Source organism: Physeter macrocephalus, chromosome 21 (genome assembly GCF_002837175.3).
Source record: "Physeter macrocephalus isolate SW-GA chromosome 21, ASM283717v5, whole genome shotgun sequence".
Lineage (NCBI taxonomy): Eukaryota > Metazoa > Chordata > Mammalia > Artiodactyla > Physeteridae > Physeter > Physeter macrocephalus.
In genome coordinates, this window is record NC_041234.1 from 32698066 (window position 1) to 32713372 (window position 15307).

Below are 15307 nucleotides of genomic sequence, written 5' to 3' on the forward strand. Positions count from 1 at the left end.
AAAAATGGTACAGATGAACCAGTTTGCAGGGCAGAAATTGAGACACAGATGTGGAGAAGAAATGTATGGACACAAAGGTGGGAAAGCAGCGGGGGGTGGTGGGGGTGGCGGTGTGATGAATTGGGCGATTGGGATTGACATGTATACACTGATCTGTATAAAATTGATGACTAATAAGAACCTGCTGTATAAAAAATTAAATAAAATAAAATTCAAAAAAGACATAAATCTATTAAACAATAGGGAACAAGGGAGAAAAATGAAGTATTAAGGAATGAAATACTAAGGTGAATGCAGTCATGTGCCACAGAACAAGGCATAAGAAGGAGAGAAAAGGCTTGTGATTTAATACAGACAACAAATATAGAAAAGGCAGCATATATCACAGTTAACTGTACAATTAGATACAGAGAATGAGTTAAAGTATGAGTTTTGCAGTAGCACAGTATATAGGTCAAGATGGGTACTGAGTAAAGAAAAGAAGGTAACTGGGGAATATTTTCTCAGAAAAATGGATGATTCTATGTCTGGGGCAAGAAATGGGTAAGATCAACCTCGAATATCATGTTAAGCCAAAAAGCAATGAGGCTATCAGAGGCCAATAGGGTTTTATCAAAAGGATACAGGAATCAGCTTGAAGAGGCTCCTAATGACCAAAGATGAGACATGGTGAGATCAGAAGGAATAATGCCTGCAATTTATCGAAACATACTGAATATATAAAGTCATGAGCTCATAATGATATTCAGAAGAGACACAAACAAAATTCACTGGACACCACTATAGGTTGCTAGGGCACCGACTTTTTACTCTGAAAATCGATGCTTAATTATTTCTCCTTTATTTACTCTGCTTTTCTGATATGAAGCATATTTCAAGTTAGCCAAACAGCTCAGTGTACGAGGAGAAGTTCTGTTAACATCCATTAATAAATGCAGAGGTAATGACACAATTAGAAAATGATCATTTTGAAACTCCTAATAAAATAACTGGATCAGGCAACAATCATCAATGGCTTTAGCATCCCATAGGGAAGACTGACAGGAAACTCTACAATAAAAAGACTGTCACCACCTGAGCCTAACAATATTGGCATCACTAGAAGTACAGCAATCAAATATTATGTGCCTTCTCATTATAGGAAATAGTACCACCTGTGAAATATTCCCCCCAAAAAACTAAACCTGAGTGTAAACAAGGCTTTGATTTAACTTCTAATCCAAAAGAACTATAGAGGAACAAATTAAACAAACCCATGCATACTACAGGACAACTGACCACATTTCTTTTACAAGACGAAGGCACGAAACAAACGGGAGGGGGAACACCTGTTTCTGGCTAAGAGCGATGTAAGATACAAAACAACCACATACAGTGAGTGAGTGCACCAGTTTTAGATCTGGATCAAATTAACTGTAAAAATACATAAAGAATGTTTTTAGACAATTAGGGAAATTTGAACATGGACTAGTTAGTTGATGATATTAAGACATTGTTAATCATGTTAGACGTGATAATACACCCCACTTAAGAAAACATTTGTGTAGCTGTCAAATTGTTATGGTATAAATCTTATGGTATATAAAATATATCTTAATAAAACTGTTATTAGAAAGCATTCGGTTTGTTTGTTTTTTGTTTTCTTTGTGTGGTACACGGGCCTCTCACTGTTGTGGCCTCTCCCATGCGGAGCACAGGCTCTGGATGCACAGGCTCAGTGGCCATGGCTCACGGGCCTAGCCTCTCCGCGGCATGTGGGATCTTCCCAGACCGGGGCACGAACCCGTGTCCCCTGCATCGGCAGGCAGACTCTCAACCACTGCGCCACCAGGGAAGCCCAAAAAGCATTCGTTTTTAATTTCACTTTGTTTAAGACACATACTGAAATATTTAGGGATGAAATGACAAGACATATCAAAATTTGATTAAATTTGATTTTAGCAAAAAGGAGAATATATAGATTATTTTTTTAAAGTATGGCAAAAGGTTGATAAAACTGGGGGATGGGTACACATGGGGTCATTGGAAGCTACTTCTGAGTAGAAACAGTACATTTGGAAATTTGCAAAAAAAGAGTTTAAAAAGCATTTCAAACCAAATAAATATTGAACTAAAAAGAAAAATTTGATAATGTAGGGATTCCAGTTTTGCAGAGAGTAGAAAGTTTGAATTAAGGTAGAATGGAATATGCTTTTATTCAGGATCACTAAAAGAAATACAGTAGATATATCTTTTAAAGTCAGACATTTATTACTGAAAGTTCCTGTATTCTACAAAGACAATATAATCTAGAATTCAGAAATACAATTTTGGTAGAATTACCCAAGTATGTAACTTGGTTGCTATCCTTTGAAAAGGATATGAAGAACTTCCAATAAGTGACTTAATTTGCCAACAAAGAAACATCAACAAAAAAGGTGGACAAGTGCATCAGTTTTGATTAACATGTGTGGACCCTAAATTTTAAAGAAAAACTACACCACCAACAATGCGCTTTTTAAGCAGTTCTATTAGTCTCTCTATCTAATGATGAGGACTACAATTACTTCAAAGTGATTACTTCAAGGGACTATTTCAAACTGAATTATGAGGTCAACAAGATCACTGGTCATGTTTTTACTGTTTTAATGTGACTGTCTTATCAAATAGCTTGCAGTAGCTTTAAATCCAAATATTTGAACTGTCATGAAAAAACTGTGAGACTTCAAAGTAAACAAAAAAGATTTCTGGATATCCTATCTAATGAACTCTTCTGTGTTATTTAACATGACCTTGGAACAAGTCACTGTCACATCTCAATTAGGTTACAGCAACAGCCTCCCAGCTGGTCTCTCTGTTTCTCCCTTAGAGTAACCAGAATGATAAAAGCTACATTTTAAAGGGACCATGGCATTCATATGCTCTAAAACCTCCAGTAATATGTCTATATTTTTCTTATTTTTAATTGTTCTAAAAATAACTGACAGTTTAAAGTAATAATGTGAACAATGCATTAGGTGTTTATAGCATATGTAATAGTAAAATATGTAACAGTGACACAAGGATGGGAAGGAAGATTTGAGAATATGATGTTATTACGTCCTTATATACTACAGGTGATGTGGTATAATATTATTATAAGGTGGACTCAAATTATTTAAATATGTATACTGTAAAACCAAAGGTGACCATTAAATAAGATTTAGGAAAAGAGGTATAAATAATAAGTCACTAGGGGAGGTAAAATAGAATCATTAAAAAATACCCAATTAAACAGAAAAAGAGGTAACAAAAAACAAAGAACAAATGGAACAGAAAGCAGCTAGCAAGATGGTAGATATTGATCCAACGATATCAATCCCTTTCAATATGAATGGTGCAAACACACCAGTTAAAGACAGACTTCCCTGGTGGTGCAGTGGTTAAGAATCCACCTACCAATGCAGGGGGTAAGGGTTCAAGCCCTGGTCCGGGAAGATCCCACATGCCGCGGAGCAACTAAGCCTGTGCGCCACAACTACTGAGCCTGCGCTCTAGAGCCCACAAGCCACAACTACTGAGCCTGTGAGCCACAACTACTGAAGCCTGCATGCCTAGAGCCCATGCTTGGCAACAAGAGAAGCCACTGCAATGAGAAGCCCGTGCACCACAATGAAGAGTAGCCCCTGCTCACTGCAACCAGAGAAAGCTCAGGGGCAGCAACGAAGACCCAAGGCAGCCAAAAAAAAAGACAGAGACTGTCAAATTGGATTGAAAAGCAAGAACCACCTATATGCTGTCTACAAAAAATTCACTTTAGAAACACAGACTTTGATAAGTTAAAAGGAAAGGGATAAAGCTTTATGATGAAACACTAACAACCAAACAAAAGTTGGAGTAGCTGTATTTCAGACAAAGCAGATTTCAGAACAAGGAAGATTATCAGAGACAAAGAGGGACATTACATAATAATAAAGGATTCTTCAAGAAGACATAATCCTAGATGTGTATGCACCTAACGACAGAGTTTCAAAATTCACAAGGCAAAATCTGATAGAGTCTGAAAAAAGAAATAGACGAATCTACAATTACAGTTGAAGACTTTGACACTCCTTTCTTTAATTCATAGAGCAAGTAGGCAGAAAATCAGTAAGGATATAGATGACCTGAATAGCGCTATCAACCAAACCGACCTAGTGGACATTTATAGAACATTTCAGCAAACAAAAGCATATTCTTCTCACCTGCACATAGATTCACCAAGATAGACTATATTCTGTTCCAGAAAACAAGCCTTAACTTATTAAAGAAAATAGAAATCATACAATGTGTGTTTTCAGACCATAGCAGCATTAATCTAGAAATTAGTAATAGAAACACATCTGGACAATCTCCCAAATGTTTGGAAATTAAACATTATACTTCTAAATTATCCATGGATCAAGTGAAAAGTCTCAAGGGAAACTACTACATCAGGGGTCAGCACACTTTTTCTGTAAAGGGCCAGCTGGGAAATATTTTAGGCTTAGTGAGCCATACAATGTCTGTCACAACTAATCATCTCTGCTGTTACAGTGCAATAGCAGCAAAACATAATAAATAAAAGAATGAGTGTGGCTATGCTCCGATAAAACTTCATTTAAAAAACATACAGTAGGCCATACTTTGCCAAACCCTGAATTAAATGAAAATACATCATATCAAAATTGGCAGAATGCAGCTAAAGCAGCACTTAAAGGAAAATTTCTAACACAAAATAATATACAGTCAATCCTCATTATTTGTGGATTCCTTATTTGCTAATTGCTTACTTGGTAAAATTTATTTTACCAAATAGGTAAAATATTTTACTCAAAATCAATACTTGTCTTTTCATGGTCATTCATGGACACACACAAAGTGGCAAAAAATATGAGCTGCCTGACATGCATGTTTCCAGGTAAATTTGAACAAAGTGATGCTCTGCCTTCTTGTTTCAGCATTCATTCTGTAAACAAGTGGCCTTTTCACAGTCCATCTAGTGCCACATTTTTGTACTTTTTGTTGGTAATATCAGTGTTTAAAATGGCCTTCAAACGTAGTGCTCAAGTACAGTCTAATGTTCCTAAGCTTAGGAAACCTGTGATGTGCCTTACAAAGAAAATGTCTGTTAGATAAGCTTCATTCAGGCACAAGTTACAGTGCTGCTGGCTATGCGTTCAATGTTAATGAATCAAAAACATATCTAAATGAGGTGTCTTTAAACAGAAGCACACATACAACAAGGTTATACTGATTGGTTGAAAGAAATGTTGTGACCAGAGACTTTCAGGAACCTAGCCCTGCATTTCTCCTAGGAGTAGCAATTCAGTACTCACTGATTCAGTGTTCACAGCAACTTTATAGAACAGACCTACTGTGAATAACGAGAATCACTCTATTAGAAAAGAAGAAATCAGTAACCCAAACTTAAACCTTAAGAAACTAGAGAAAGAAGAGCAAATTAAACCTAAAGCAAATGAAAGGAAGGAAATAAATATTAGAGCAGAAATCAATGAAACTGAAAAGAGAAAAACAATAGAGAAAATCAATAAAACAAAAAGCTGCTTCTTTGAAATTATCAATAAAGTGATAAACCTCTATCGAGGCTAATGGGAGAGGGAGAGGCCTCAAATCACCAACAGGAGTAATAAGAAGGACATCACTACTGATCCTACATACATTAATAATAAGGAAATACTATAAACTCTACACCTATAAATTTGATAACTCAGATGAAATGAAACAATTCCCCAAAAGACAAAAACTATCAAAATTCACCCAAGAAGACAAATATATCTTGAAGAGCTCTCTATGTAATAAATAAATAAAATGTATGGCTAAAAATCTTTCCCCCAAGTCTTCAGGCCCAGATGGGTTTCACTGGCAAATTCTACCAGACATTTAAGGAAGAAATGATACTAATTCTCTATAATCTCTCCAAGATCACAGAAGAAGAAGGATACTTCTCAACTCATTTTATGAGGCCAGCATTATACTAATATCAAAGCCAGAGAAAGATACTACAAGAAAAGAAAACCACAAACCAATACACTTCATGGACAAAGATGTAAAAATCTACAAAAAAATATTAGCAAATTGAATCCAGCAATATAGTAAAGGGATAAAACATCATGATCAACAGGGTGCATCTCAGGAATACAAGGTTGGTTCAACATTCAAAATTAACAAAAGTCACTCACCAGATTAAATGACTCAATAATAAAAAAACATGATCATCTCAATAAATACAGAAAAAGCATTCAACAAAATTCAACACCATGTGTGATAAAAACTCAATAGGGACTTCCCTGGTGGTCCAGTGGTTAAGAATCCACCTTTCAATGCAAGTGATGCAGGTTCAACCCCTGGTCAGGGAACTAAGATTCCACATGCTGCGGGGCAACTGAGCCCTAGTGCCACAACTACTGAGCCTGCGTGCCACAACTAGAGAGCCTGCATGCCGCAACTATTGAGCCTGCATGCTCTGGAGCCCACACGCCACAACTAGAGAGAAGCCTGTGCGCTGCAATGAAGAGCCTGTGCACCACAACAAAAAGATCCCACGTGCTGCAACTAAGAACTGACACAGCCAAAAAAACCCAAAAAAAAAAACCCCTCAACAAACCATGAATAGAATGAAACTCCCTCAGTCTAATAAAAGGTATGTATGAAAAATCTGCAACTACCATCATTCTTAATGGTGAGACTGAACACTTTCACCCTGAGATCAGAAACAGGGCAAGCATGTCCTCTTCTCACTATTCTACATAGTATAATAGTGGAAGTCCTAGCCAACATAATAATGCAAGAAAAAAAAATAAAAGGCATGTCAAAGAGACAGAGAAACTAACCTAAAAGAGCTCCCAAAGGCTAAAACTGGAACAATTTGATAGTATTGGACTATAACCCAAAGAATAAAATACATATCTATGAGTCCCTACTGATAGACATAAATGACTGAATAAATAAATGGGAGAGAAGGGACAAATCTTTCTTACAGAATTCCAAATAATGTATGTAGATACTCCCCTCTCTAGGAGGTGGAGCTTAATTCCCTCTCCTTCAGTGTAGACTGCTCTTAGTGACTCAACTTCCAAAGATCATAGAAAGAACTTCCAAAGAGTATAGAAAGGGGAAAAAAGGAACTTCACAGTGTTCAAGAAACCTGGCAGATACCACCTGAACCAAGTCACTAAGGTCAACATCACCAGCATTAAGTCATGTTGCTATCATGTGCCCTATGATGTGATGTGATGTGACGTGATGAGAAGGGCACTTCACCTCTTCTCCAAAACCCATAACCCCAGTCTAACCAGAGAAAACACCAGACAAACGCAAACTGAGGGACATTCTACGAAATAACTTACCAATACTGCTCGAATATTTCAAGGTTATGAAAAACAAGGAAAGACTAAGGAACTGTCACAGATTAGAAGAGATTAAGGAGATATGATGATTAAATGCAATGTGGGATCTTGGATTGAATTCTGGAACAGAAAAAGGACATAAGTGAAAAAAACCCTGTGAAATTTGAATAAAGTTTATAGTTTGAGTAAATAGTATTTTACCCATGTAAATTTCTTAGTTTCAACAAATGTATCATGCTTATGTTAACATAAGAGGAAGGTGAGTTTCAAAACTCTCTGTACTACCTTTGCAATTTTTCTGAAAATCTAAAATTATTCCAATATAAAGAGTTTATTTTAAAACAAGAATGTCTAGTAGATTCTCATCTCACTCAAACTAGAAGCCACAGTCTCTACAGTGACCTACAAGGCCCTATATAATCTGATTCCTCCTTTACTACTTCTCAGATCTCATCTAAGTTTGTTGAATAAATGAATGAATGACCCTCTAAAACAAAGGAACCCAAATCTGACTTATCATCAGAACCATCTGGGGAACTTTTAAAAATTCAGATTCCAAGGGAATATCTCAGAGATATTTGAATCAGTCTTTCTGGGGTGGGAGGTGGAAATTTAAATCTTTAACAGCACCCCAGATGGTTCTGAGAATCAGTCAGATTTGGAAGATTCTCAAGATGAAAAACACAATGAATTCTCTCATTAGGCTGTCAAATAACTTCAGTAATTGAAAGGAAATAATTATGACTACTTTAACTGAAGAGGAAAACTTAGAGACTCTAAAGTATAAACTATTTGAAATAAAAGTGAATTTTCAAAAGAATAAGTCCATCCCCCTGCTAAGAACAGTGGTTTGCAACTGGGAGCAAATTTTTTCCCCACGGGGCATTTGGCAATGTCTGGAAACATTTTTGGTTGCCATAACTGGGGCAGTGTGCTATTGGTACCTAGTCAGTAGAGGCCAGAGATGCTGCTAAACATCCTATAATGTACAGGACAGCCCACCACAGCAAAGAATTATCTAAAATGTCAACAGTGCTGAGGCTGAGAAACTCTCCTCAGAATGACTGATGGCCACTTTTACGTAAGGACCCAATCCATCCAACACCTACTGGAATATCTCCACAGACAGCCTGCTCATTATTCTACATCAATCAATGCACTATTGGGCAGCTTAAAATTTTTCCCCAACTTTTCTTTCGAAAAATTCCAAACATTATAGAAAAGTTGAAAGAATAACAAACATCCATTTGCTCTTCACTTACACCCATCAAATGTTAACATTTGGCCATGTTTGCTTTGCCACACACTATACACATACATAGACATGCACACACAGACATGCACAAACACACACACTTTTTTGTTTTGCTGAGCCATTTGAAAATAGCAGACATCATAATACTTCATCATGCATCTCCTATGTAACCACAGTACCACTATCATACTTATGGATACAACAATAATTCCAAAATATCAACCTCAAACTTCCCCAGTTGTCCCCAATTATAGCTCACCCCACCCTAATCCAAAATCCAATTAAGGTTCATTCCTTGCATTTAATTGTTAGGTTTCTTTTAATCCAGAACAGTCCCCCATTGTTTTTGTTTTCCAGGACACTGTCTGAAGAGTCCTAGCCAGTTATCTTGTAAAATGTCTTCTATTTTTTATTTGTTTCAGTTTCCTCATGGTGTCATTTAACATGTCTCCAGATTTCCTTTCTTTCCTATAAACCAGAAATTAAGTCTTGGCTCGATTAGATTCAGGTAAAATATTTTTGGCAAGAAGACTTCATAGATGATGATGTGTATTTCTCATTGCATCACATTAGGAGAAATACAATGTCAGGCTGCCCTGCCATCAGTGATGCTAAGTTTGATCACTGGGTTAGTGTGATGATCATCAAATCTCTGCTCTAAAGGTACACTTCCCATTTGAATTAGAATGTATAAGTATCCTACTTTTTTTTATCAACTTTTACCCCAATAGTTTTAGCATCCACTGATAACCTTTGTCTGAATTAATTATTACATCGGGGGTTAGAAAATGCTGATTTCTGAAGTCTATCATTCCTTCTACGTTTATTAGCTCAGAGTATTCTATAAAGAGCAGAAGAGCTTTCCTTATTCCCTCTCCCCCCGCCCCCCCTTTTTTTGGTGCTTAATACACATTTATTAACTGAATACATTAAATACTGTTGAATTTTCAAATTAGATAAAAAGCATGGGCTGATGAGTCTTATGGAGATATTTCTCAGATTATAAAAACAAATTTTAAACAGAAGATTTGTGACTACTTAGATGAGAAACTGATTATTATTGTGAGCCTATTTGGGGTCCTGGAGAAAGGGTCATTTCAAGCTAATGGAAGAGTACCTCTTTTAATAGAGGATAGGAAACTTCTAGATCATGGAAATGTCTAGCAGTCATTCATGATATCCATGTAGACCATATTGTTAGGTAGATTCCAAGCTGACTGGGCACACTGGTCCATAGTTCAGTGCCAATTTTCTCTCCCCTCTTTTTTATTATCACTATGGATGCATGGATTTCTACTGTTGTTTAATCAATTCCCTTCATTATTGTTTTTGATGCTCAAATTGTCCCAAATTTGGCCAGTGGAAACTTCTTGAGACTCCTTCAAGCTGGCTCCTGTGGCCTTTTGACATGACTTCATTAGTCTTTGACTACTTCCTATGGACATCTCTGGTTTTGAAAGCTGTTTAGATGATATTTATTTGCTGAAATTCCTATAACATCTGTCCATTGGTTTTGGTTCTACTTTTTTCAGGAACAGAACATTTTATTTCTTCCATGTGGAATGTTATGTGACTTAAACACATATTATGGTATGGCTGGGTTGGAGCACTTCTGTGAAACCGCTTCACTAACATTACACAAGTATATAAATCATTAATTTAGGCCTACTCATATGCTCACTTCATCCCTAATCCTCACACTTTAGGATGTCTATTACACACACTTATTACTTAATTCAGTTTCTGAAAGCTGCTGAGAGTTTAAAGATCTGTTTCCAAGGTTCCATCAAATTTTCCCATATCAAAATGGCTACATCAAAGGAGCTGGGTCATAATTTCCTACATATGATCTGGGATAGATTCATGCACTGGTTGGAGCCAGTCCTTGGTACTACTAGAGTAACCACTAAGGTATATGAAATACTGCATTACTACTTAAGGGCCGAATCACACCCAGCATTAGTTATTAAAGTTATCCTAACAATCCTCCAATATTTTCATACAGGTTTTTGCAGTTTATTACGACTTATTCATACATAAAGAGCATGTAAATGCAGATGTGCCCTCTTTCTAGGGTATATCCAATCAGCATTACCTATTACCATATATATTTGCTCAGGCCGGTCAAGAAAAGCCTGATGAGCCTAGAGCAAACAATGTCCCTGCCCTAATAGATGAACGGTACTCTGTCTTCTAGAATACATAGAGGCAAATAGCAACACTTCAGGAGGGCATAGGAACTCTAGTTCCTCTGTTTGTAGACATATTTCTGGTATCTGACAACTTAATCAGATCATGTTAAATACACAGAATAGTATACTGTTTTATTTATATTTCTTATTCCTTTTCCAGTATGGTCAAAGCACAATGAAGGCAGAAAGAATCCTTATCAAGTGCTTTGTAACTCTGGGCAGGGAGAAGGAAATGGTCACTTACTATAGTACAATAATAATAATAATAATTTAAAATAATAAAATACATAATAATAAAATGTGACTTTCAGGAACGAAGGTGATAGAACAGGGGAAAAAAACCTAATGCCTAATTTCTAGGTAATTACATATGGCTTTTCGAATGATGTGAAATTTTGACATTTCTGAATAGTAATAGGAAAAGCATAAAACAAATGACAAAGAGAAGACAATGTAAGAGAAATACTAAAGGCAAGAGTAAATCAAATCAGCAGGTCAAGGGAAAAACCACAAAAGTATACCAATCATCCAGAAGGTACCTTTGTTCAGAAGAGGAAGGAAGTCAGGTGCTTTTTCCCGAAAAACCCTTTGAGCATCTTCAGCTTTCATTGACACCTCCTTTGTCTGAACCAGGAAAAAGCCTTTACCAACCAGCTGTGGGAAATAAAATTTCATTTACATTTTAAAATGACCTGAGACTTAAACAATATTTTCCTATTCTACAATTTTTCTGTATAAAATGCAACACAGTGCTCTGATTTTTGTTTTAGTTATAACTGTAATTAATTCAGGGTGTTTGCTATAAACAAGTTTTCACATACACAAGATTCTTTCTTCCAGATGGGTGGTTCTGATTAAGAATTAGTACTGCCACTCCAATAAAGATGTTAAAAAAAAAGAATTAGTACTGCCTACTGTTACAATTAAGGGTCAAATAAATGTACATTAGCCCTCAAAATTTTAAACTTTATTAAAAAAATTTTGTTGACTGAAACTAACAGAAGCTTTAGTTTGGTGATACTGTCCAGTGAGAGGAGAATGGTTAAGTAAAGTATGGTATATTCACAAGATAAAATACCATAGTTTGTTAAATATAACAAATAATAAAAGGGGGAAAGCTTATACAATACTGTTAATTTTAAAAAGCATGATTCAAATTTATATAGTATAGCACAATAACACTAGAATACATTTATGGAGTACTTACTATGTGCCAGGCAGTTTTATGTGTTCTACATGTAAAACACATTTAACCCTCTCACGAGGCAGGTATTATTATTACTCTCATTTTACAGATGAGAAACTAAAGCACAGAGTGGTTAAGAAATCTGCCCATGGTCACACAACTATTAAGGGACAGAGCTGTGACTTGAACCCAATTAAACTGATTACAGACTAAATAAATTAAAGATTATTCCTACAAAGACAATTCAAGGTACAGCACATTATGGATGATTTTTAAACTTATTTCTACTCTTCTTTATTTCTACAGTTCTCTACAATGAGTAAACATTAATTTTTAAAATAATTATGAAAGTAGTTTTTAAAAATGCAAAGTGATTCAACCAATTAAAGCCTATTGAGTCTTTAATTATAAAAGTAACAAACAGGCTCAATACAGAACATTTATTTTTTTTAACATTTTTAAACATTAAAAAAATAAAAAACAGAAACAAAGAAATGTCAACCAAAGTGCTACCACTCAAAGATGCCACTGCTATATAGGTATACTTCCTTTTTTTTTTTTTTTTTGGCCACGCTGCGTGGCTTGTGGGATCTTAGTCTTAGTTCCCCTAACCAGGGATGGAACCCGTGCGCCCTGCAGTGGAAGCATGGAGTCCTAACCACTGGACCACCAGGGAAGTCCCGGTATACTTCCTTTTACCCTTCCGGGTTTCATTTTCCCCCATTACAGAAATAATACATGTTTTATGTAAAATCCATAGAGCTACAAACAAGAAAAGAAAACCCTGCTCTTAATCCACTTCCTAAAAAGAACCACAATTGTCAACATTTTAGTATATATAACTCTCCAGACTTATCTACTTTAAAAAAAAATCAGATACGTAATATTCTACAAATTTTCACTTACTCGGTTGTGAACATTTTCCAACTATTCTACTATAAAATCAGTTTTAATGGTTGATAGTATTTCATTCTATGGCTACGTTATTCCATACCATTTCATCAAGTTGGATTCAAACTCAAATCCTTTTCCAGAGCCCTCAATGCTGCCTCAGAAAAAGAGAAACATCCATAAAAATGTAGCAGAAAATTACATAAACATCACTGCCAGATAATGACTGCAAAGTTACTTAAATTATCAGAAACAATCCCACATCTGTTTCTAATTCTCTAGACTGCTCAATACCTCTCATTTTATAGTCAGACACATAAACTGACAAAAGTAAGATGATTAATTCAAAACACTGTTACCTAAAAACAATGAACTATGAAACTAGTATATTTATTTTGATATTTCACTGCAGACATGTGAAGAGACTCTTTTTCATGAAAATTCTTCTACTTTTAAAGACTTGAAAATAGAGGTAACTACCCAACTTAAATTATACAATACTTCCAAACAATTCCAACTACTTTTACTTTAATTTATCCTGCGCTTATCTGTGATATAGTTAAGAGGCAGCAAGAAATGTGATTTTTAGGTAAGAAAACCGAGGCCTAGTAACTTCTCTTGACTCCTATGGAATGTACTTTCTGGTTTACCCAGTTTTTCTGGACTTCCTACTCTCTCAAGTTTTACACTTCCTACCTTAAAAAATCATTATGATATGTTTAATTTATGAAAACACTATGAAACAAAATTCTGTGCTACTCCTAGGGTTTAACAAAACCAGAGTTAGCAATCACAGTTCCAGTCTAAGCTGCTCTAAGACATTTGTTATGATACGAAAAAAAACTCAAGTTTCATTTTTTTCCGTCTCAGCATTAACTAGCTTCTACACAAATTTTCCAGGGAACTCGAGCTTCATTTTTTAAAAAATATGTAATCGCTCTCTTGATATGTAAGTTACTGGTCTTTCAGCACGTTGTGATACCCTCTTCACATGTACTTAGCATTTTCTTCTTTTTGTTCTCTTAATTCTGTGATTTCAAAATTAGTCAGGATAACTCTAGCCAAAAAGTCCCAGGGTTTTTCCTTCTAGGCTGGAGGGCAGTATCTGCCTTGCCTCCACACACTTTCGGTCACATTCCAGCTCCACCAGGCATTTATCAACTTTTCTTTACCACTGAGGCAGCATAATAGCATCATGCTTAAGGGTTAAGACTATGGCCTACAAAGCCAAACTGCCTGGATTTAAATCATGGCTCTGCTACTTACCAGCAAGTGACCTTTTGCAAGTTACTTACCTTCTCTGTGGCTCATTTTTCTTATCTGTATAAAGAGGAACAATGGCACCTGTTTCATAGGTTATTCCTGAATTAAGTGATTTAATTCACCTAAATCCTGTACAATAGTCACCTGACGTATAATAAACACTATATTAACTGTTAGCTATTATTGTCATCATTTTTGTTACTGTTATTGTTGGATTTTTATTTAAGTTATTTTGTAATCCAGAAGGACATCTAAAGAACATCACTCTTCCTGGTCATACTGCAAAAAGTGCACACAACGGTGCCATTTCATACAACAGATATCAAAAGTTAAAAGATTAAGAACATCTGATGACTCATGAAGAATGACAGTGTTTGTTTTGATGGCTTTTTTCTTTAAACGTACTGTACATTCTTTATGTCCTCTCCTCATTATCTACCAAAAAGGAGTTTAACCTGAATAATTACCTCTCTTGAAAACTGTATGTAGATTTTTTTAAAAATCACCATACAGTATAATGAAAATGTTTACCTCTCAGATGTTGGATTAACATGTGATTAGATAGCTCAAAGGCCAGAGCACTTTTTCTATATCTCACCAGATCCATAGCACATTTTTATCAGATTGGCATAATCAAAAAAGAAAATATCAAAATATCGAAGTCTTAAGATTATACTTGGCTTCTGTTGGTTTGAAAACTGGACCTCAGATATACTTTGTGGATTTCAGACATGGGTTTTCTACATTGTAGAATGTATAAGCTACAGAGAGGTGGTCATTTTTCTAGTTTTTTTTTCTAAAACCATTCCTTTTGACAGAAGTGTTACAACTTAAAATCCATTCAAAAAGAGTTTTCCATTCACCTCTCCATTTCTGGAAGTTTCTTTTAAATTCAAACAGACTCTTTCTGAAGAAAGCCTGATTAATGACTAATCAATACATCCTACTTCTGCCTCCCCACTGGAGGAACTGCTGCTCTGGAGCCCCTAACCTCCACATCCCCATTTATTTTTCAAGTGAAAGCTGCTACCCAAAGAACACTTCTCTACTCCTGAAAGCACTAAAAGCCCCTGCTTATGAGTCCACAATCTCTGCTGTCCCAGCTGCCACCTCATTGTTTCACACCAACTTCCTCTTCATGGCAATAGGGCAAAGGAAAGTAACGTGGAGGTTG

At 35.8% G+C, this 15307-nt stretch overlaps 1 protein-coding gene across 3 annotated transcripts in view; it reads right to left on the reverse strand.

Moving 5' to 3' along the window:
• The window catches only part of RP2 (RP2 activator of ARL3 GTPase), a 42203-nt gene that overhangs the window by 10880 nt on the left and 16016 nt on the right, over positions 1 to 15307 (reverse strand). For all 3 annotated transcript variants that reach the window (XM_007122787.4, XM_055081876.1, XM_007122789.3), the window contains one exon: positions 11333 to 11447. In XM_007122787.4, the coding sequence (XP_007122849.1) occupies positions 11333 to 11447 (115 nt within the window). The remainder of the gene's footprint in view (positions 1 to 11332; positions 11448 to 15307) is intronic.